The 24034-nt window shown below is 45.0% G+C and overlaps 2 protein-coding genes across 5 annotated transcripts in view; one reads left to right on the top strand and one right to left on the bottom strand.

Moving 5' to 3' along the window:
* Positions 1 to 98: 98 nt before the first annotated feature.
* Positions 99 to 14185, bottom strand: DRC3 (dynein regulatory complex subunit 3). 2 transcript variants are annotated; one of them, XM_088527782.1, is made up of 12 exons: positions 13987 to 14185; positions 12510 to 12676; positions 11380 to 11546; positions 10652 to 10798; positions 9380 to 9499; positions 8387 to 8499; positions 6936 to 7110; positions 4360 to 4491; positions 3019 to 3089; positions 2101 to 2224; positions 531 to 662; positions 99 to 386 (listed from the first exon to the last, which is right to left on the bottom strand). In XM_088527782.1, exons 1-12 carry the CDS (start codon positions 14145 to 14147, stop codon positions 273 to 275), a joined length of 1623 nt encoding a protein of 540 aa, XP_088383908.1. In that variant the 5' UTR covers positions 14148 to 14185; the 3' UTR covers positions 99 to 272. The 2 variants fall into 2 exon arrangements, with proteins under 2 accessions (XP_088383908.1, XP_010219872.2); XM_010221570.2 differs by having other exon boundaries at positions 12510 to 12626; positions 13991 to 14185.
* A 1914-nt stretch (positions 14186 to 16099) lies between these two features.
* TOM1L2 (target of myb1 like 2 membrane trafficking protein) overlaps positions 16100 to 24034 on the top strand; it is a 52244-nt gene continuing 44309 nt past the window's right edge. For all 3 annotated transcript variants that reach the window (XM_088527780.1, XM_088527779.1, XM_088527778.1), the window contains exon 1: positions 16100 to 16179. In XM_088527780.1, coding sequence (XP_088383906.1) covers positions 16128 to 16179 — 52 coding nt within the window. In that variant the 5' untranslated portion in view covers positions 16100 to 16127. The remainder of the gene's footprint in view (positions 16180 to 24034) is intronic.

Below are 24034 nucleotides of genomic sequence, written 5' to 3'. Positions count from 1 at the left end.
CTCAGCTCACAGCTGATCCGTAACCCCTTGTGACAAGGTCTGAGCCTGTCTGAACGGGCTTGGTGCCAACGTGATGGAAGAGACAAGGTTTCTGATGCTTTTCCACAGTCAATAAGCATCTTTTATTTGCAGTTTCTGGTGGGATGGAGGAGGGAGCATGCCTTCAGCCTGAAACGTCTCAGTTTAGCTATAGAGGTAACTATGGGAGTCCTGCAGCTGGGGACTGTCCTGTGCGCACCCCAGGAAGGCACCTGCCCAGCCCGTGGCATTACCTACTCAGGTGGCTCCACAGGCTCCATGTTCTCCACTTCCTCCTGGAGATTTTCAATGTACTGAATGATCTCTTTGAAACGGCTGCGGTTTCTGTCAATCTCGTCCTGGAGAGCCTGAACAGAGTCAAAGGAAGCCCTGACTCCACAGGCCTCTCAACATCACTGGCTGTAGCGCCCGGAGCCCAGCAAAGAGGAGAGGGTCCTTTCAGAGTGGAGCTGTGTGTGCCCCATCCCCACGAGAGCAGGAGGGTCCCCTACCTTCTCTGTCACAGCGGCCTGCCAGTGCCGCGCGCTGCGGAGGATGTCACCCTCCCGGCTCGCGATCTTCGCCAGGTGGATGTCGTGGGACGCGGTGACCGCAGCAACAACGGTGGGTTTGTCCACGAGAAACTGGGAGGAAACATGGGCAGGTCAGTGGTGCCGGGGTGCTCCGAATCAGCAGTGCATTAACTGCCCTGCGTGGGGGAAGGAAATGAGACCTCTGGTCATCCTGACAAGGTCCTAGGCATTGGGTTGAGCCCAGTGCTTCATCACTGACAAGTACGTGCTCAGGCCTCACTACAGCCGCAAGGGAGCATTAGAGCTTGTGCAAATGGGGAAACTGAGGCACCTTTGCCTTCAGCTGCCTGACAGGCTGGAGCAGGGAGCGGATTCCTGCTCCGGGCGCTCCGCTGCCTCGCAGCACAGGGCAGGCCCCTGCAGGCAGCTGCTGCTGGAGCCAGGCTGCACACGCTGCAGCATGCCCAGCCCAGCAGGTGCGGGAAGTGGAAAAATCACACTTGGAAAGGGCCTTTGAACTGGTGGCACTGGCAGTAAATCTTCATTTTGGAGAGCCCCAGCCTCTAATAGAAGCAGCGACTTCCCCTGTGGTTTTAAATAGAGGGTGGCTTCGTTAAACCGTAATGACTCTGCTCCTGCAGCCAAGTGCAGCTGTTGAACAAATGAAGATTGCTTCTCCCTGGAAATGGATGGCGGGGAGGCAAAATGGGTGCGCAGCAGCCGCGCGGAACCGCAGCCATCTGCACAGGCCATAAAGCAGGGAGCTACCCCGGGGGGCTGAGGGGCCTGTTTTGTGTCTGTCAGCTTGTGATTACCCAGGAATGGGGGGGCTGGAATAATCTGGACAGTGCAAAAACACAGCAAATGCAAAACTTAAGTCAATTAGCTACTAAATGAAAGAATAATGGAGGAAAAAAAGGTCAGCAGTGCTGCTGACTGGAGCACTGCAATGATCTTTGTGCTTTCCGGAGAGCTCCTGGGAATCTTTAATATCACAGCAAGAGTGAGGCCTCGATGGAAGGCCCAATTTGAAATGTCATGTCCTGTCGCCAGGACAGCTAATGGGCTGGGAAAGCTCTGGGGAGTGCTCCTGAATTCACCAAGGCAATCAGAGTGCTGGGGCAAGGCGGGCAGAGCAGTGTTTGGATTCCCGTGGGCGGGCAGGGCCTTTCAAAGCCAGCTGTGAGCGCTGCAAAGAAATGCCTGAACGCCTGCTGGGTGGGAGATGTCTGGAAATGAGCCAGAGAAGGGACCTGTGCTGGAGGCAGGAGAGAGACTGGCTCAGCTCCTCTCCTGGGCTGCTGCCACCAGCTCCTGCAGAGCCCAGGGTAACCTGCAGTGCAGTCATGCGCTGTCCTAGTCAGCAAGGATGCCCAGCAGCGCTGTCGTTCAGCCAGGCAGCTGGGGCCTTCTGGAAGGAGGGTAAATTCTAGCTTAGACATCACTCTAGCTGTCCTAAGCCACCCTGAGACCCTGTCCTTTCTGAGAAGAGGCTGCAGCCTGCTTTTCTTGCTCTTTCTCACAGAACTGCTTGTTTTGGTGCCCTTACCATTCGAACGTCATCTGGCAAATCCTTATCAAGCTCATTCTTGACAGATTTCTCCAGCGTGTTGAGTGAGATCTCTAGCAGCTTTTCATGATGACGGTTTTCCAGGTCTTGGCACTGGGCCATCGTATGGATGATTAAGGAAAAGGTCGACCACATGATTCACTTTGGGACAAAGCTTGACCTCCTGTCATTAAACACTGAGGCTCTGAAAGAGCAAATGTAAGAGAGGACTGCTAATCCTAAGGCAGGTGTGCAGGAAAGCACTCAGTTGCAGAACTGAGAGATGGGTCTGGGTTTGCAATGGAAACTTCTGCGGTAGGTGCTGCGTTCTGATTATGCCAATTACTTGCATGTATATGTATATACATTATTAGATATGTATTATATATGTAAAATAACATTTCCTGTCCCGGAAGCACTTTCTCATTCTCCATCTTACTTTGTTCCTGAAAACATCAGCGACAGAAAATGAAGGCCCCTTAAAGAAACTTCAAGAGGAATTGTAGGTATTTCATGGGCTGCTATGTCAGAAATGCACACAGAAAATAGTCTAACCAGATTTCCAGGAGTTGTTATGCCTGCCTGGAGAACAAATGAAGATTCTCAAAGGGTAAAACATTACCTAAGTGCAACAGACAGTCAGTGAGAGAGAACTCAGAGCTCTTTGTGCCTTTCAGAGTCTCTCCAGAAAGAGGCTGAGCACTTGAAATTTTATCCCCTTGCTACTACCAATCTGGGAAGCACATGGCACTTGCATAGTTTTGTTATGACCTCTGGGGAAAACTCTCATCTGCTAATTAAAAAAAAAAAAACAAAAACCAATCCAATTCTGATGGCTCAGCTCTGGATTTAGAAGTACAGCATACATCATACACATCTAGCTCAGACATCCAGGCCAAAGTACTTCCAAAAGGATATATCCTTTGAACGTTTTCAATAAATGTTGATACCAGATCAGCAACGTTTCTTTCAAAATCCTTTATCAGTTCCTTAACAGAAGGAAAAAGAGGAAATGTTATAATGAACACTTGCATAAACATGGCAGGGAGTCTTAGAAAATCTGAAATCCGTTACAACTTGGATTCACTGTTACTAGCGCAGAGCGTGAAGTACCTCAAGCATATAAGCTGGTTTGAAAGTGCTCCAAGAGTTTTGTTTCTGTGTGAAGGACAGAAAAATCAGAATTGATTTACTGGAAGGAAGCTGATGGAATGATACTTTCACCTGGCCTCTGGAGGAAGCCAGCTGATCGCTTTTTACCTTCCCATATAAAATGCACAGAGAAAGCAGGTGTATTTCTGCAAACTGCCGTGCTGCAGTCTCCTTGCACACACGATGAGCCTCTTGTCACAAGCATAACAAATGCCCAGGCTCACTGCAGCTTTTGTTTTAGCCCTTGGATACTAAACCTGCTGCTACCTATTGCCTCTCTCAAAAATGGCTGACAGAGAATCTTTGAGGTTTAGCACTTAGCATCTCAATACATCACTTCAAATACAACCACCAGAACCTTGTATGTCCAGAAGGAAATACTTCTGATCTTTCCATCAGTGACTGTAAATACATTAGGACCATTTCAGGTAGCATTGAAAGACCCAGTCCTGATGTAGTGAGGAAATCGTTCTGAGCTCTTGCACTGCCATGTGCATCCATAAAGTGAACTGCTGTATTTGCTTGCATAAAACTAGCAAGCAGAAGCTGAGGCTTTTAACAGACTTTTTTTTTTTCTTTTAAAGAAAGATGCTCATTAGCAGCCCTGCTCTAGTTTTTGAGGGGAAGTCTGAGGAGAGAAAAAGCTGCCATTATGCAAGCAAATGCAGTAAACTGAGCAGGAACAGGAGCAATCTAAGCAATTCATGGCAAAGATCAGCTTCAAAGAATTACACCTCTCGGATCCCACATGAATATCCTCCATTATGCAGCTACTTGCATACACAGATCTATAAAATGACTGCATGACCTCAAGTCCTTTTCTCTGAAGCCTAGGAAATCAGCTAGGAGAGATGTGAAGGAAATACTGCACTCAGCTCTGAGAAACAGGTATCTATTGCCATGTATCAACGTGCAGGGCCTGATTCTCACGCAGACTGACCCTGAGCAGGGACAGGAAAAGGTGGAGAGAAAACACGAGCCTGCCTGAAAGAATTATATAATCTCCTAGTGCCATGGGCTGCTAAACGGAGGGGCACAGCAACAGAAAAATGAATCCTGCTGCATTCTGGACGTGAGGCTGAACGGGGATGTGTGCATGGCTCTCACCTCCAGCTGGTCAGCTGTCTGCACTTCCAAGGTCATGAGTGTTTCTGAGAGCTGAAGGATGTCCTCGCTGTACTCAGCGAGCTTGGCCTCAGCCACCTCAGCGCTGCTGATGTTCTGAATCTCATCCAGCGTCTAAACGCAGAGATACATAAATTAGTTATAGTTTGTGTTCAGCACTCCATTGCAATTTAATTAACTTGTTACACATGTGAGAAAAGTTCCTGCTGCTGATTAGCTGAAATGGAATGTGATGATGCAGGAAGTCTCTGGATTTACATACCGGGTAGTCAGCTGTGCTGAGGTGAGGTGTGCTCCAACAGCAACGATCCCACAGGAATGCACCGAAATCCCTGAAAACTCTTCCTCACCCTCCAGTCAGCAACTGACTTTTCCCCCCATGCTTCCAACTTTGGCTCCCCTTCTGACACATTTCAAGGGAAAAGAATACTAGATTCTTGACATTGCTGGCCACGAAGAAGAGATTGCCAATTATTTATCTCAAAGAGATGCAGGCCTAAATCTTGATCCCCTTTAAGTGAAGGAGAATCTTGACTGACTTCCATAGGGTCAGGATTTAATATTCTGCATATGAAATACCTATCACTTCCTGTTACAGCAAGGATTTATTGCCCTTCAGAATTAAATATTGACGTCAGTTTTTTATCAAACAAGATTTATTATTTCCTGGATCCAAAACACCCTCCTATGCTAAGCAATGTATTATTTTCTAGTAAGTTTAAAATAAGTTAATAATCAAAACTTAATATGAGGAAAAATATGTTTTAAGATGTCTAATTCACTCTTCCTTAAAGACAATAGGATGGGCTAAAACAGATAATTTTGACCAGAATCGTTGCCAAGACTTATATCTGAAAACAGACTAGATCACCCAGACTTTGTAGCATTTAAAAGGGAGGAGAGCAAAGTATTTTCTACACTAACTTAAATAAAGTAGGAGGGCTTGAAAAATTCTCAAGCAATTCAAGCCACACCTCTGGGAGCAAAAACTTCAAAGTTCAAGGCCTATAAAGCTTCTTTGCTTCTTAACTTCAGAGAGAGCAGAGCTATTTTAGTTGACCAAGCTTGTGTGAGAAGACTGCAGATTGACAAACACTAAGATTCACAAATTCCAGTCTTTTGACTGAACTTTTGAACTGCTCCATCATTTTTAAGGGGCCAATCAGGAAATGCTGCTAAAAGAGAGTCTTCACTTTTGACACTAACCCCTCCATCCTGCTGTGCAAACTGCCGCTCCGACCAACCTGTCCTGTTCTAACAGCTCGATCCCCAGCCGAGCAACAAGGACAAACTGCCTCCGTCTGCCCTCTGCCAAGATTCTGGGGGAAGCACTGGAAATCCAAGTGCAAGACAACAGAATATGCCCATCAGTCTTTATATTTTGCCTTCCAGTAAGGCTGGAAACTCATGTCCTGCTTACTTAGAGTTAATACAGTTTGCCAGCATGAGTCAGCAAGGTTCAAGGACTCAGGGACAGAATGACTCCGCAGGCTGCCAGCTTGTGACAAGGCACCTCAATAAAAGCGACCTGTTTTTCAAAGACAGCGAGTGCTCGTGACTCTGCCCGCTCTCAGTTGTCAGAGGCTTGTTCTGTTCAGCTGACAGTTTTACCAGGCTTTAGCCTCCCTTATTTTTCCTGTGGAAAACAAAATAATGATCCATCTATTATACAGGGTTAGAAAGGGATCCAGCTAGAAGCTGTGCCCTTAGCGGCCACAATGGGTGACTGTAGTTGAGTCACAGCAGAATGAAAAATGATAGTCTCTGCTGAAAACAAGGCTGGAAATCCATTACAATACACTTACCTATTTTTTTGTTAAATTTCTTTCAGCTGTTTCTGTTGACCAAAAAAAAAAAAAAAAGGAAAGCAACTTGCAAATAAATTGAATACTCCTTAATTTCTCTGCAATTTCCTTTTTCCTTGATTTTCTTCCCCCTCAGAAAAGGAAGATCTGCTGCATGTCTCAGACAAGAATGGGAGTGCCATTAAACCAACAAATAGATGGTTTTTCCTCTTAAATCAATTTCATTTAAAGAAACAAAAGTAAAAGAAAGCGTAAGCACTTTCATTTTCTTGAAGACCAGTAAGTTTTTCAGAGGGCAGAAAAATGTCAATGAAAAGATGTTTGATGACCTTTTTTCTGTACACCTTGAAGAACTGCTAGCTTTGTGGACAAATGTGTCCTATGCCAAACTAGCCCTATAGATAAAGCCTATGAGTATTTGCTGGTTGTGTTTTGACTAAAGGGTTGAAGACTCCATCTGCTGATTTAATTTTAACCTCCCAATTCCTTTCCTATGTGAACTACTAAATCACTTTTAATATTAGATTGGTTACCGGAATTATATTAGCTAATATAACTTAATTGCTTGGTATAAGTTTATACTGTTACAAACATGTAAACTGAGATCAGGAACCAAGTAGCAACTCCTATTACAGCAGTATAAATCCAGAATCATTATCCTAATTTTAATGAAGTATGCCTGTGATCAGCAAATTTAAAGCCTAGCATACAGTATAGATAAATCACGTATCAAACTGAGTTTAACAAAATTACCCTTTCGTTCCGATTTTCAAACTCCAGGATTATTTTCCTGCCTTGTTCTTGGTTGGCTGTTAATGCTTCCTGAAGGCTCCCATAGAAATCTGAGACTTCAGCTTCACGTTTTTCATGCTGTTCCAGTCCATAGTTAAACAGGTTTTCACAAACGGAGACAAACTCTTTCCTGTACGTGACACCAGAGTCAAGGTATTTTGCTTGTTCAGTGCAGCAACTTGCTACGTTCCTTCTAGCTCTGCAAACTGGAGCAACAAGAGTTACAAGCTACTGTTACGTAAACTTCGTGGTTCTTGCCTGTGGGTGCCAAGTATTCTTTGGTCTGGCAGGACAGGGTCACCCCTTTGCATTTTATGTGAGATTTTTCTATCTGAAGGGTAGGAGAAAGCTGTGGCAACTCGAGGGGGGGAAAAGGCCTTGAGAATAATGGAAATGTGTATAGTTCCCAACCTTTTTCTTCAGAATCAGCAGCAGGATGAAGCATACAACCTTATCTGTCTTCACAAGTGTGAATACAGAGTCTGTGTAGTTAATAAATACAGCTCTGAAGCCTACAGCCTGGGCACAGAATAAACTACTGGCTTGGTAACATCACAAAAATAACATCAATTTTTCTTCTGCTATTATCTTGGCAATAGAATTGTTTCTAGAGACTATTGTAGTTAAGCTGTGATGCATTTTTCCCCAACAGTGTAAAGCAATTTTAAGGAAGGTCAAGTTACTGGCCTTGACAATACTCTATTAATGTGAATGAGAAAAGAAAAAACAAAAGTGTTTGCTCTCTGATTCCTCGTGTAGCAGCAATGATCAGAAAAAAAAAAGAAATGTTGGCCTGAAAGCTTCATGTTGCCAGCTCTGGCAGGCTGTGAGATATGTGACTCGTATCACTCTGATTAGTCTGTTCCTATCTCCTACCACTTCAATTTCAGCATGATTTTAGCATCTGTGCGCTTGCAACCTAACCCACAGAGATTTATCTTATAGCTCATTTTAAAGTTTAAGTGAGTTCCAGACTTAAAGATAGTACAAAGCCTCTCTTTTTTTCTGAAGGTTAGCAAAGAAAGCTACTAAAATTATGTCTGTCACAAGTGGGAAAAAAAAGAATACGGTAACAAAATGGTGAGAATTTAAAACACTGGTGTCATGATTTGTTAGTGATAGAAGTGAGTGGTTAAACAAAAGGGATATTTCAAGCTGGGCTGGCCAACTTGCCAATGGTATAAACCATTTGTTTGTAGCCCCCATATTTCACTAGATACCTGGCCTTAAAGCTGTCAGTGGTCTCATGGTCTTGCAGTGTTTTTGGGAACAATTCCAAAACCGAACACAGAAATTTTCAGATCTTACATCAATGTAGTTTTCAGTCCTGGACTGAAATGGATGAAGAGCGCCTGCTGATGCATCTCCTCCTTAACACGAGTCATTAGGTCTTCTGAACCCAAGAAGGATATTCCTGCAGCAAGTCATCCACTCCAGGGATGGAGGCCAGTTTGGCAGCTTCTGCATCCTCCTCATACATGCTCTCAAACAGGAAGGATCCATTCAGGTACTCAACAAAAGCTGTCTTTGAAGAGGATCAAAAAACAATATAAGTAAAATAAAGAGTGTTAACCTGCTACCAGTCCTTAGGATGTGTCTATACTAGAAGCACCTTACCTGCACAGAAACATTGGTGCATATGTAAGTAAAGCTCTTTGATTCAGTCCCAGTTACACCCATAAAATATTTATCCAGATCATGAAAGCACCCTGCACTTTCAGTGGAAAACATCTCAGCTCACATGTGGCCTTGCAGCTCTAACTGTCTAGCCTAAGGATAGATAATACTGTTTAATCTAACATATAACATTATCACATGCAATCAGATACTGCAAAACTATTAAGCCTTTTAGATAAGGAGTCGGTGGGCTTTGGAGAGGGTCTCTTCCCTGTCATTTATCCTCCTGCTCTTCAGCCACTCTCATTTTCTGGAGGCCTGGAACACAGAGCCAGGCCATAACTAGTCTTCTGTGGCCATAGGACTACAGTGATCTCTGAAAGCCCTGAAGAGGTTACTAATAAGTAATAAAAAGCATAAACTTAGTGTGAAGGAGAAAAAGTCACCACACTATGAAAACACTAACAGTTCCCTCAGACGTGTAATTTTCTTAATCTATTGCCAGACTGATAAGAACCTTAAGTATGATTTACTGTTTAGCTTCTCAGGGTCCCTATGGGCAGTTTCACTGCTCAGCAGAAAGAATTATGTTCCCCCATGTCACGTATATTCTGCAGCAGTTCCTGTTTTCATTCAAAAGATGAGATTCAGAGATGATGGAGATTAATCCTAGCCTTAGTTTTTGCACAGTCAGTGTTAACTTCTCATTAAATCTTCAGACAGGTAATAGAGAAGTCGGTATCTGTTGTGCTTCTCTCCCCTGGGATAACCAGCCAAGGAAAACATACCTTGTGGTACTCCAGTTCAGTCTGCTTTGCCTGCTCTTCCTCCAGCTGAGCCAGAGCCTGGGCTTCCGCCTGCTTCAGCGGTTCAGTAGAATACTGATATTTTAAAATTGCAGCTTCTCGCTGAGAAATGGAAGAAAAAAATATTTTGATTAGATTATCCAGCATTGCCGAATAAATCTGGGCACAAGCATTCAATCTGTAACGTGCATCTGAATGACATCCGCATCCCCACTTCTGTGCTTTGTATTATTAAACTGCCTATGAAGTTTCTAATCCATTCCTCATTCCACTTTTTGTTGCCATATTACTCTGCTTCTGAGCTGATTTCGGATCCAGAAAACTTTTATCTTTCGATTTCCCCCTCCTTTTTTTTAAGTCCTGTTTTAACTTTTAGAATTTGAGCTCTGATTTGATCAGTTATTGGGTTTAATACATTTAATACATTTACTAGAGAGGAGATGGATCTTTAGAGGAGCAGATGGCAAGGTAGTAGCAGGGGCAAGAACCTAATTAGTTTTAAACTGAAGCTTGACAAATTTAAGTATGTGACTCTACGACACACTGTCTGCATGAGCAGGGATTGGATTCAATGACCTGAAAAGCCTTCCAGTCCTGTTAAGAGTAACGTATATTCCAAATATAGTTCCTTTCTGTGCTAAGTAAATGTTCTCTGTTTTGTTTGTTTGTTTGGATGGCTGGTTGGTGGGTTTTGTTTATTTTATTTTTTTTTTTTTTTTCCACGTTCCTTTGAGCCTTGGGACCAAAAGCAGCAATATGGGCTACGATTGCTGATGGACTCTTCTGTTCTCAAGAGTCAGGAATGGGAAGCCATTTGGATGGCATCTGCTTGCCTGGATAAGCTGTTAGCCAGGCACTGAAAGGAGCAGGACCATCAAGCTTGTTTTCCTCTGGATTGCCTCAAGACTGATCTCCTCTGCGATGCTCTGGTCTCGAAGGAGCCTCACGTTTGCACTGCAGCCTCTCTGTGGCAACATTAACAAGGCCTCTCTCCCACAATGAGGTGCTGATTTTCACAAAACCTGTGAGAACATAAGACCTCTAATGCCTCCACCTCGGTCAGATTTGGTATAAATTGGCCCACAGGTTCAGAACTGTTCGGCTTATGGAACCTGCAGTGTTTATTCCGTGTCTGTCTCATTTCTTCAGGGAACCAGACTCGAATGCTAGGATATTGCCAGCATACCAACAAAGTAAATGCTCAATAAGATGCCAGTACCCAGTTCTGCAGGAAGAGAAAGCAGAATTACTCACCATGGTGTCATTCACAAGCTTGAAGTCTAAGTACACCAGCTCTGGAAGGTGAGCAACAGTAAACGGCGCGTACTCCTCACCGTCACAGAGAGGGTTCCCCAAGAGATTCAGCGTGCGTAAGTTTTTAAACCTCCTGAGATAAATTACCTGCACCAAGGGGAAAGAGGTGCTGTGCTGTGCAGTGTCACAGAAACACTCTGAAACGGCTTTGAAATTTGTTGCACTTGTCACAGCTGTGCTGCAATACATATCCTGCTCAACTACCAAGCATAGGTGGCATTAAATTATGAGTTTCTAGCATGATTGAATTATGTAGGAAAGGAAATGTTTGTAATTCACATTGTGGCTATATAAATGATGGGTCTGGAGAGAAGTGGACAAGTCAGGGATCATTGACTAGCAAATTGTCCTCAGAGAGTCCCAAATAAATCCTAGCCTGCATTCCCTCTTCTTCTGATAGCACTTACTCCTTTTCTAGCTCTCATGGAAATTGATAGGAATTTTGCCATGTATGGCAACAGTAGAAAAATTCCCCACGAGTGAATAATCTAAGAGAAATAGCTGAAGAAAACATTGATACCTGGATGACTTATCAAAACCATAACTGCGATACAGAGGAAGTGAAATCCTAAGGAGAATTTCTCCTCTAAGGAGGGGTTTATATGTAGTGGCAAGTGTCAAATTAAGTATATTTGATATGAGATTCTTGGAAGGACAGAGGCACTCACATCTTCTAAAGTGTCCAGGTTATTCTTTCCTATGGAAAAAATCTGTAAGTCTTGTAATGCGTCCATGTTTTCAATTTTAGATATTCTGTTATTGTAGAGGCTCAGGTCCTGCAGTTTAACAAGGGTATCCAGCCCCTCAATTACTTCAATATTGTTGAAGGACAAATCTGTGGATAAGTTTAGAAATGACAAGTTTTACAAGCACAAAGTTAAGTTAGCTGTGACAGAATGCCCTGACTCAGACCCTGCATTTAGCTCTTGATTTTAGAATTTATATGGAGAACTTTCCTCAGGGTAGGTCAGTGCCCCACAGAAAAAGCTCAGCATGAAATCACCCTTCTGTTGGTCAGGGAGCAATGGGGGAAATCTCCTGCTTAGGACTGTCTGTTCAACTTTTATCTTAGAGGGAATGCTGAAGTCAGCCTATGCAAGGATTGCAAACCCAACCTGTAAGTGGTTTCTACCTTATAGGAAAACCCAAAATGCAAGAAGAGTGGAGGGCAAATGCCACCAAAGAGGGTATTTATGTAATAAATTTGACCCAGTTGCCTTGTGTTTTTGCAGACTCTTGCCTGCCACACCAATGTCCCCCAATATAACAATTCCCATAGGACCAGCATATGCCAGTTCCAAGCTCACAACTGTCCTGTTGTCAATGGAGACACAAAAGGAATACACTGACTATAGCTATTTCACTTATTCTGCCAGAACAGCATTGTCTTGCTCTGGGTTTTAGGCTCACAAGTGTCTGCATCACCTCTGAAACCAGAACACAGGCTTCTACACCACAGAGGTGCTTGTGATTACTTCTGGAAGTACCTCTGAACAGGAGTACAGACCCTAGAAACAGCTATGAATCCCTAGTTTGCTGTTTTTGCCACACCAAAATTTTAAAAGCAGTTTTTAAAACATTTGAAGGATTGTTTTGCAGTTCTAAATTCATGCCTTTTGACATCTAATATTCACGCCTTCTGACATTTGACGGCCAAATAAGGAAACACATGGACAGCTGACAGCCAGTTCTGGGAAGGCTCCCATCAGCTGTGTTTTATAAGAAATATGACATCCTGCTTTTATTGCAGGTTACTCTGCACCTTTAAAGGCATGCAACCTCATATGCCTAGCCATACCAAGCCATAGAAGGTGAACCAGACTCTCTAGAGCTTCTATCTTCTCAATGATGTTGTTGTCCAGCTGCAGTTTTGTCAGATTCTCAAACTGCCACAGATTGTCAATCTGCAGGATATCTAAAGCCACAGGAAAATAAATAATAACGAAAAAAAAAGAAAAAAAAAAACTTTTAAAGTGAGGCAGGTTTCACTTTAGCAGATAGACTTTCTAACACCAGGAAAGTATGTCAGTCCTACCTCCACAGTGATTTCCAGCCAACTACCTGGTGTGCTGGCTGCCCCTGAGGGAGCTGAGAGGCTGTGGATGGGTGAGGATTTCAGCCAAGCAGCCAGGTTAACCCCAGTGTCCTGCACCAGCACAAACTGCTGCTCAGAGATGTCAATGAGTCACTGAGGCAATGCTGACTACGGCTTTATGAATCCACTACCAGGAGGCCTTGACATTCATTTCCAGCTCCAAGAGCAAGATTTGGGACAAGACTCTGCTTCCCCCTGCATTTGCAAGCTCCTGATGCTCAGCTGCTGCTTTTGCAAGCTACTCTCCTGCTTTTGAGATTCTCATCACAGGAGAGCAGGTCGGAGACTACTGTTTCTGTGAAGGCTGCAGTTTAGAGCTGATCAATATCACTGCATTTAGCTTCCTCCAGAAACTCAATCACCAGGGCAGGCTGCTAGGCATTACAGGAGAGCACCAGAACCAAGGTGACACAAAACGCAAAACATTCTCACCTCGATTCTCTTTATGTCGATGAATTCCCTGAAGATTTTGTTAGGTGCCATTATTTATATTATCTGTATTATTTATACTATTTAGTGCTGCATAAAGCAAGGAACTGCATGCACTAATTTCCACACAAATGCATGCAGAATGAGGCAACAGGAAGTGTGTACTAAGGAACTCAGGGGATACACACATTCTCCTGGAGAACACAATGCATAACCAAAAGCAGATTTTGTCCATGAAATTGCATACTAAAAATACTCGAAATACTCAAATTGCAAGCCAAATGTTCTCCATTTTTTGAATGCAGGTTTACAGCATGTTTGACTGGGCTAGCGCTATGGATGGCCAGGGGAGGCCACTGAATTCGACTGTAATCACCATAAGCTACCAAATAATGGCCAGTGATGATCACCAGGAGCATGGCCAGCTTTTCATTTGTCCACATATAGAAGGGCCCACATATAAAAGGCCCCTGTGGCCTGTAGGTGTCACCACAATATAGATGTAAAATAAGAATAGCGGGGACAATAATAGCACAAAGTTAAGCAGCTTTAAACTTACCAATCAGCAAAACCACCCAGCTCTCTCTGCTGAAGCTGCTTCATACAAATATGGCTAAAAATGTAAGTCCAGTCCCTAACTGTCCACATAGTAAATCCAAGCTAATCGTGATTACGTAATTGCCAGTTAGCCACTCAATGCTTAATTCTATTACCCTCTAAAAAATAAAATATGATATAGATATTCTGATACTCACTTTTAAAACTAAGCTGTAGCTCTGTGACATCTTTAAAATCAATACCTTCCCTTTTGGCAAGCTGCCCTGCCTCGTCTCGACTTTGCTCTTCCAGAGCTTTCCGAACTGTTTCTTCGTTGATGACATTTGGCTCAATGGTATTGTATATTTGACTCATTTTTAAATGATGAGTGCCTTAAAGGACAGAAAAGAAAAAAAAAAAGATAATAATAATAATAAAATAACACCACTGCCTGGCTACCATTTCCATCATTTATTGGAACAGCATAACAGTTCCAAAGGAAGTAAAAGCACAGTTGGGTCTTCACATAATCTGATACCTCACAGCTCATATTAAAGAGCTATTTGACTTTTATCATAAAGACTTTGATGCTGTGCACAGCCTTACAGAGAGGCAAACTTATCAGGTTAAAAACATACGTATATCTTCACACCACATTTAAGATTTTTTCTTAAAAAAAAATCAAGGTTTGGCCAGGTAAATAGAACAGCTAAAGGAGGCCCTGTGCCCTGTCAAGAATGACAAGTACTTTGTATAAAAACATCCCTCACATGTCAGTCATTTGTTGCTGAAATTCATCTTTATGGAGAGGGCACATTCAAGGATCTGCCTTCCAAGTCAACCTAGTCTTGAAAGGTAAGTTTACCATTATAGAAAAGTTTTGTTTATAGAGTAAGAGACCATGATTTACAGCATATGAGGATTAGCAACAGTTCACAGCAGTTCATTACGTTTTAAACATTTTTTTTTCATAATGCAAGTCAAAACAAATTTGGGGAAGGAGGAAAATGTATAAACAATAACAGCGATTTGCTAAAGAGGACACTGAGTGCAGATCCTCAGTAAGGAGGCAGTGCACTCAGTCAATACATAGCACTGCACATGTTCATCCTCACCCGGGCAATGGATGTGGGAACACGCAGTTCCTCACTCTGCCCTGGCTTCCTCATTTCAACATCCCTAGTGTTTCCTGGAGGCAGCTTTTCTGCCTGGATCCGTGCACAGACTCAGTGTGAAGGACCTGAATCTTCAAACCTCCACTTGCATTGGATGTCTGTAATCATGGGGAAAAGTTCAGCTGGCTTATTTGCACAGGAGCACAGCGATGAGGAACACTTCAATTAAAATAACTTTATCCTCATTGTGCTTTTAATTAACAAACCAGTACTATACACGATCATGTCCAGCAAAGCCCAGGAAAGAGCATGGCACCGATTTACTCACCCTGGACCTGCCAGAATTTTCACTTTTTTTTTTTTCCTTGCATTTTCCTGTCATCCCGCCAGCTAATGTGACTCCCACGTGAACCCAAGCCTGGGGAGCACCTCCACACCCCAGGGCTCTGCAGAGTCCAGTACGGTGCCCCCAACCCTCCATGTGTGGGTGATGCTGCCCCAGGGGCTGCTCTGAGAGACATGGCCGGGCCCAGCCCAGGGCTCCAGGACTCAGGCCCGGGCCCCCCAACCTCCCCAGGCCCCAATGCACCCTCTCAAGCCCCCGGTTTCCCCAGGACCCCCATGTCCCTAAGTCCCCCCAGGCCCCACGAGGTTCCCAAATCACCCCATGTCCCCAGATCTTCCCCCATGTCCCCATGTCCCCCCATGTCCCCAGCTCTCCTCCCCGCCATCCCACTCCCACCTGCGCCTCGGCCCCAGGCCTCCAAGCCCGCTGCTAAGGAAGCCCCGGCGCGTTGCTATGCGAAACCACGTGACAAGCCGAGCCGCCAATGGTCAGGGAGTGGGTGGGAAGGCCGAGCACCAATCCGCGCGCGAGAAAAGCGTGTCAGCCAATCGGAGAGGGCACCGGGCCTTTGGGGGGCGGGAGGAGGTGCTTATGAATGACGTGATGATCGCCCAATAGTATCGCAGCACGGTCCGGGCAGTGACCAATGGAGAGTGCCTGCGGGTGACGATCAACTGGAGGGTGGGGAACACCGAAGGGGCGGGCCCTTCACTTGACAGTGATGGACACGCTCCTCAGCCTGTGAGAGCGCGAGCTGTCCAGGCGCGGCCCAATGGCGTGCAAGGGAGGCGGGCCGCGCCTGGCAGCGCACGCCGCGGTTGGTGGGCGCGGGTGCCCGTCAAGGCGGGGAGGGGGAGGGGGGGCCGCCGGGCCGCTGTTTGTTGTCATCCCAAGATGGAGTTTCTGCTGGGGAACCCGTTCAGCACCCCGGTGGGGCAGAGTCTCGGTAGGGCGGCACGGGGGGCGGCCGTGGGGCGCCCCGGGGCTCTGCGGGTGGCGGTGGGGACCCCTGTGGGGAGCGGGGGCTGCAGGCCATGCGGGTCTCCGGGGGCGTTGGGCCTCCGAGGGGTTAACGGGGGTCTGTGGAGGCGGCTGTGGGGTGAGGGGTGGCTAACAGGGGGGCTCTGAGGCCCTAGGGGGTTATTGGGGCACTCTGGAGGCTTTGGGAGCGTTCTGGGCCTTAACGGAGGCGTTTGGGGGAGGCAGGTCCCCTGTGGGGGCTCTCAGGGGGCTCCGGAGATGGTGGGAGATCCGTGGGGTCAGTGGGGCTGGTGAGGGGTGTGCAGGGGCTCGGGGGATCTCTGCAGGCCGTGAGGGGCCTGTGGGTGTTAGGAGGGGGCCCTGGAGGAGGCGGTTTCCAGAGGTTGGGCTGATACCTGGGGGTGGTGGGCTCTGTGGGAAGCCCTCGGGATGGCTGGATGCTCCAGGGCTTCCGTGAGGCCCTGGGGGCTTCGCCGGTGTCTCTGGGGGTTAGTGGAGGGCTCTGTGGGTGACGGAGGATCCTGGGGTTACTGATTTTGGGGCCAGCCCAGGGCTCTGGGCTTTGGGCAGGTTTTGTTGCCACGAGGAAGCAGCTGCTTCCCTTGGTTAATGGATGAATGGGTGGTTAATGGGAGAAGGAAAGTTGTGCTTCCCCCGGCTCCTCTCCCTGCACGTGGGCACCTTGTTACACAGTTACGCCGTTCGGCCTTCGCCACCTTGTTCCCGAAGTGTTGAAACCTGCGTGTACGTAGAGAAGGTGATGTAGAGACACAAGCACACGCTCAGTGCAAATTGTCCTTTTGCTAATGAATTGGTGACATTAAGCAGATTATTTTGAATATATCGTCACTGTGCAGTTAGCCAAACCCTTACTGAGTTGCTCTGTTTACTCCCTCCTACGCGTATATTCATTCTCGTTCATGGCAAGTCTGGTTTCGTCTGGGCTGTCGCAGCTGGGGCCATGGGAGAAAACCCAGGCTCTGCTTTTGCAGTTGCCCACAGCTGGGTGGGCTGTCATTCCCTCCACTTTCTGCTCATGGAGCCCCAAGAAACACAAGATCTCCCACATTTCAATGGGAAAAAACCAATACTCTGGCTCAGGTTCCCCAGCGCAGGGCCTTGACATGTGTTTCCAGAAGCCAGAGTGATGTTTGGTTGAATGCACTTGTACCGGTGTCCCTTTCTGGTGAGAGATGCTCCTTGCTCTTCAATTCTTTATGCCTTGGTTTGTTTTTTAAGGCACAGTGATTCTCATGCCCTATTTAGGGGTTATAGATACCATAATGTATAGCAGCTAGAGTCTCTAGTTATTCTACAGGAATTTATGGAACCACAAAAGACTTGTGTCTGTGGAAATCAAAGTGGAAAGTTTTTGCAGAGTATCTGGTCATGGCCTCAAAACCCAAAAGGTTTTTTTTATAGTAGTTTCCTCACCCACACATGCAGAGACAACCCATTGTAGAACTAAAAGGCTCCTAAGTGGGTAAGTCTCACACTGTGCTTTGAAGATTGGCTGGACTCTCGCTTTGTCAAGCTATACGGAGCATATGTATATCTTGCTGTTTTTCTTTAGCCATCTGGGGTGTTTATTTCTTCTGGTTAGGAGGAGAAGTGCTGAGAATTTGAGGATAATAACAAGAACTGTGAAAGTTAAACATATTTTTGAAGTGAATTTGCTTTGTTGTGTTTGGCCATCTGATAACATCTGCCAGGACAGCTGTCTGCTCTGCTGCTTGGACAAGGGCTCCACAATAAGTCTTGTTAGGAAAGGCAATAATTTCTAACCTATTTAATGTCAGATTCTTTCAGCAAGAGCGTGTGATTTAAGGGGCCTCTTTAAGACATAATTATTGGGGGGTTTTAACAATAAAATCTGCTTTTCTAGCTTTCTGCCTTTCTAAGTGGGGAGTTTAAACATTTGCAAAGGTCTCTTACATCCTGTTGTTCTCTTTGAATGAGCAATAGCTGCCAAATTAAAGCTGCCAACTTCTAACCCAAAGCTCCGAGGGAGTTTCCCTCATCAGAGGTGGTCAGGTATTGACAAGGGACTTGTAATGTGACTTCCCAGCAAGCAAAACTCGGTTGTGCTTTAAAAAGTGTTTTCCATCCAGAGGGGAATAGATAGCTTTAGATTTTGTTCTGTAAGGAAAAAAACCTGCCTCTTATATCACTGCCAGTTATGGCTTTCTGAGACAACAGTGCAATAAAAGCATGCCTTGTTCTCAGGCAGCACCGTTTGCTCAGTGTTTCCCCAGTTTTTGTTGTTGTTGTTTTTCTTTTCTCATTGAACTAGTGGAATACCATTTTCACGTATGTTTCCCTTCATTCTTTAAAAGGAACTGAATAATTTTGTATTTCTGTTGAAACATATTGTGTTGAACACAGTTGTGATGTTTTCAAGCAAGGCCTAACACTCACCATAAGGGAGAAGTGCAGAAAATTCTGCAGGTCCCTCAGCACACCAAGGACGCGCCTTCTCTGCCAGGAAGTAGCAGGTTCTCGTAAAGATTTAATTAGGGCTAGGCAATTTCTTCAGATAAATGCCAGGTCTGAAAGAGCAAAGGTGACAGAAAAGGTTTGGGACGAGCTGAGGGTGATGATAAAAGGGATTTTCTCTTTTCCTCCTTCTCTTCATCTGGATAATGGCTGAAGCCAGGCAGGCTTTTTATGTTAACTCTTTTGCTTAATGTGGGAAAGTAATGCTAGGATGAGCTCGGAGGATTTGTAATGGAGATGGATAGAGTCTCTTGCATCTTAAATGCCACTTCAAATGGGAGCAAGGTTCCCCATGTGTGAAGCTACCTGGTTTTTGACAAGTGGCTCGTTTGGTAGCCTCTGTTTAGTTTCCAGAGGTCACATAACAGAAACTATAAAACTTCACCGTTGGTACTAATTACAAACCTTCCTTAATTTGTTTCTAATACGTTGGTTGACCTCTGGACACGGAAGCGCCTTTTCCTCTCTAGAAATGCTGTCTCCAGAGCGGGCCGGGTGCTTTTCCATGGACTTTTATGTGGAAGGCAGTCAGGCAGCTGCGGCAGCGGGCCATGGAGCTACCTGAACTGATTTAAAAACTGCTTTGCTCTTTATTCCTGGGGCTTGCAGTGAAGCGAGGTAATAGCACCATTTTCCATACAAGCTAAGAAGCTCGTTGCGGGTTGTGTAGCAGAATCCATTGCCTCTCTCAGGCCGGATGGCTCAGTGATGCTTTTCAGCATCTCATCAGACTGAGAAGTCTTCACAGTTCCTTGCCCACTTCATAATGTTGCTTTTGTGGGTTTCCAATGCTTTGAAATGAGCAGCTGGGGAAAGGTCTAACCGCCAGTCCCCAGGTTTCTGAGAAGGTTGGAAAGAACCCGAGGGATGGCCTGGAAGCCGCGGGCTGTTGGGGCTGCACTGGGGCTCACACGTCCATTTAGGATTCTTTGTGGTACAGGGAGATAGGCCAGCTCTTATTATTGAATTATTTACAAAATTTCTTTTTCCCTGTTAATATTGTCAATTTGTATGAGTGCAAGGAGACTCTGTTCTTAGAGGAAGGCTGTTTTGAAGAATACTCCGGAACTGGGAGCAGGTGAAATGCAGCAGGATGTGTAGTACAACAGTGAAGCCAAAGAGCTTCGTATCTGGAGGTAGCTCATGGAAAAAGCCACAACTGACAGTAGCAGAATTTGCCTTGAGACTCAGCATCCCGCTGTAAATTGCATTTTTATCTTTCTTTGTTCAAAGGAGCCTTCTTTAAAGTGTCACCGCTCTACTCAAGGTTATTAGAACAAATGTCCTTACCACGGGTTAGCAGAAACATCTGAGCTGATTCAAACTGATTGAATTGCGAGAGCGGAGTAGAACACGGGTGACTTTGCTGTTCGTGCTGCTTATTTGATATACGCCGTACGGCTTACACATGAGGAAGCAGAAGACGCAGTTAAATTCCCTAGTACTTTTTTTTTCCCTCTGGAGACTTGCAAACACTTGAGGAGAATTTTCATGTGTTTGGATGCAAAGCGAGCCTTGCTGCGTGCTGCCCTGCGCTGCCCCGGGTGTGCAGGGCCGAGCGCGAGCAGCGTGCTGTGCAACGGGCTCCGTGCAGGGAGGCAGGGAGCACACATCCCACCTTTGGGAATTGCTCCGCTTCCCACTGCTCGAGCCGGCCCTTCTCATCGCAGCACCGGGGCTGTGTGAGCCAAAGGCTTCCAGGAGGAGGGATCCAGCACCTGAGCTGGATGCCCAGGAACCTAAAATTTCTTTTGAACCATCTAGCAGCATTTAAGTGCTTCATCTTGGGGCCCTGCACAAGTGGGGCTGTTGGTCAGAAGATGCTGGTTTATACCCTTGCTCCCCGTTGATGAGGAGAGCTTTGCATGCGGGAGGCAGCGCTGGGCACTCGCCTTGGCTTCTATGTCCAGAGGAGACACAGTGCTGTGACTTCATAACGAGGGTTGTTTAAGGAGGCTTAGGGCTTCAGCGAAGGACACAGAGGCACTTTATTGAAGCAGCAGCGAAGCAGACAGCTTTTCAATTGATTTTTATCAAAGCACTTGCAGTTTCCATTCAAGGCTGTTAAATTGATAATAAATATGGTGCAAAGGGTCTGTTTCCAGAGCCGCTGTTTTGTTTTCCCCTTTTTTTTAAATGAGAAACTGGCACAGCCTGGGGGTTTATAAACACCTTTTTATTTTCCATTCTTCACAATAAGCCCTTAAGACATTGCTTCATATTTTCTATATTGTAGGATTTTCATGAGACTTAAAGAGAAAGTACTCCCTAAATAAACAAATGAATAAATGGATATAGGACTAGAGAAATGTATTGTGATAAACAATCCGTTGTAATCCAGTAGGAGGAATTAACCCATCCTTTCTTCTCCACATAGATAATTTGACTAAATTTGCAGATTTACTGTTCTTGTAACTAAAATATCTTTAAAGAAAAGCCCTTTTCTCAAGGGCAGAACGCAGCATTCAAGTAACACACCTTAGGATCACCTATCCCTTAGGTGATTAGGTACCAGTGGGAATTAAATGTTTGCACCATGTTGTTGGGGGCTGAACCATCTATCTTGCTGGGAATCCATTGTAATAAAGCAGAAAGTCCTGAGGATTCTTGCTTGTACACAGAACCACCACAATATTGTGCCTTGTTCTTAAGATGTGTTTTCTCACTAAGGATAGCAATAACTTGTCTTATTATCAGAGGTCCACAGCAAATGCCATGTCAAAAAGATGAACATTGTCTGCTCACGTTGGAGAAGGCAGAGAAATTATTCTCCGGGATGGTTCCTAACCATTCTCCTAGCTGGACAGTCATTAAAATTCCTTCCTCCGGTGTCCATATAAAATTGTGCTAGTCCTGCAAAAGACACTTTGATTAAATGCTTTTACTTTTAAAAGATTATTTGGATCTGCTTTCATTTGATGATAATGGATTATGTTGTAAAGGAAATTTCTCTGAACTATGAAAATGGGTATCTTTGCTTTTAAAGGAGCAAATAAATACTGAGTCATGAATCTAGCAACTTAGGGGAGCTACATATATGTGCGAAGCTGGATAATTAGTATAATACCCTTTAATGCTGGGTTCCTAAGACTGGATTTATTTTATAGGCACAAAAGCAGATTGTAGTTCATGAAGGTATTAGAGCATGTATTTTTGAGTAATGCTGTTTTATCTCCTCCAGCACAGTATGCTTAGATGTATGTACCATATGCTTTTAATATACATCTATATGTACAAGTTGCAGTGTGGGGACAGCTGCTTCCCAGTTTGATGCTGCTCTGTTCGTGTACTTTGCAGATTTTTAAGCCTTATATTTGAAATATGCTAAATAACAAAAGGAAAAGCCTCGTGTATCCTTCCAACCGATTTCTTATTCCATCCAAATGGATTTATTTGCACAGAAAGGAGACAAGAAGTATTGTATGTTTTCCTTAGCTGAATTTAGAACACTTCTAAGCTAGTTAAACTTCCTTTTGATTTCTTAAAAGTGATTTTTTTCAATTAAGCACTTTTGAAGGTGTTCAGTGTGTTTGACAGTATCCTCAGTGATGGAGTATCTGTAAAATGGTCAGCGAAGGAGCAAAACAAATGAGCAGTTTTTGCAGAAATTTCTGTGGCATGGTCTGCCATGGGGTTGCACAGTATCTGGGTGCTGTTTAGGGGTGTCCAGATACACTTGTTCCTTGGCCAGTGTTTAATATTTGACTCTGGGTAAATCGCTTCTCACTCTGTGCTTGGGTTTCACAATCTGTGCAATGAGCAGCTGATAAGAAACCCAAACATTTGGAAAACCCACAGGAGAGAAAAACCTTGAAAAGTTAGGCAATGAACTTAAAGGCCAGTCTGAACAACACTACTTTCTTCTTATCATAATTACCATTATTATTTCTGCTATGATGAGTCTGAAGAAATCATCCAAAACTAGTTTTCCATGTTCTTGTTTGCGTTTGTCTGGGGCATCCTGGTTTCTACATAGAAGAAACGTGTTGCTGAATATGAGGAAGAATAAAAATCCTCCCTGGGAAGCCTTATCTCCTGCGTTTGCTTAGTCATCCTGCTCACGATTCTCCCTGAGTGCTTTGCTGGTTTGTTATCCTCCCTTGGAAGGGGCTCCTGTAAATTGCTCGTTCTGGAACACAAAAGACAGGGCTCTAAAGGCTTTGCTGCATCCGGATCCCTCTTCCCTCCGGGGTGTTAGTGCTGCAGGTGAGCTTGGAACAGGATTTCCCATTTCCAACTACTTTCAGTTGCCCCAGAAGGGAGAATGCAATTAAATTCAGTGAAAGCAGTGTCCTGCCATTTAAATACACCCTCCAGTTGCTCTGTGCCAGCCAAAGTGATATGATTGTTGCCATAACGTAGTGCCCGATATCAGCATCAAGGAATAAGGAAGAAAAACCCAGGGTAGCTCCAGCCGCGCCGCGCGGGGGTGATTGAGCGCGTGTTGCGCGCGGGCTGCGTCCCAGAAACCGTCCGCCCACAGGAACCCTCTGCCCGCTCCGTGTCCGCGAGGCCATCGCAGCCCCGGGACGCTCCGAACGGATAAGCGGCTCCGGAGCAGCGGGCCGGATCGCCGGGATCACGCGCAAGCCCAGTCGTTCTCTGAGAGCAAGGCAGCCCGGCTGCTTCTTGGAGGCGTCTGGAGTTAGACTGCGGGGAGAAGAAATTCTCTTTGTAAATTCAGGCCAAAGCAGCAGCACACAAAATGAAGGCATGTTGGAGACTGTTTGAAACCCAAGAACTCTCCAGAGAACACACATTTTATTCTCGAGGCGAGAAGGAGTTTGTTACATGCCGATAATGATCAGGAGTGTTTAGGATGTTGCTAACGTGTGTGTGTTGCATCCCCCCTGTTTTCATGGGGTGCATCTGCTGTGGGAAGTGTGGCAGGCTTTGTATTTGGCAAACATAACAAGGAATTCACACTCCTTGTGTGTTTGAGTAAATGCAAAAAAAAATAGTCACCTTTTTAAAATCTGCTATTTCCTGCCCTTTCTTTTTTTTTCTTTTTTAGCTCCAAATAGCTTGTGAGTTTATTTTCCTTTTGCAAGAAAAAGGACATCCCTTCTTGCCTATACAAACAAAAAGTTACCTTGAGCAGATTAAAGAAATTGCAGGCTTCAGCAGCTTTGCCAGCAAATTTTGGAATGTCTTTGCGCTGCACTAGCCCTACAGGCTGGCAATATTTCATAGCTCCCAATCACTTTGCCTTTTCCCACTAACAAATACATTGGTAGCTGAACAGGGGGGGCATTTTATTTGTGCTGTGAGGACCAACTAATTCTGAAATACAGATTTTTTTTTCAGATGCCTGTAAGGCTTTA

Source organism: Tinamus guttatus, unplaced genomic scaffold (genome assembly GCF_059628265.1).
Source record: "Tinamus guttatus ecotype Peru unplaced genomic scaffold, ASM5962826v1 Tinamus_guttatus_pri_ptg000291l, whole genome shotgun sequence".
Taxonomy (NCBI): domain Eukaryota; kingdom Metazoa; phylum Chordata; class Aves; order Tinamiformes; family Tinamidae; genus Tinamus; species Tinamus guttatus.
This window is presented reverse-complemented; position numbering and strand designations above follow the sequence as displayed.

Bases quoted from the DNA above. Each gene is read 5' to 3' on its own strand.
- DRC3 (XM_088527782.1), bottom strand. From the start codon at position 14,147: ATGAGTCAAATATACAATACCATTGAGCCAAATGTCATCAACGAAGAA. The intron at 8,500-9,379 runs GTATGTTTTCCT...TCCTCTTCAAAG, and splicing joins CTGAACTGGAGTACCACAAG to ACAGCTTTTGTTGAGTACCT. The intron at 3,090-4,359 runs GTGAGAGCCATG...CCTTCTGTTAAG, and splicing joins AGACAGCTGACCAGCTGGAG to GAACTGATAAAGGATTTTGA.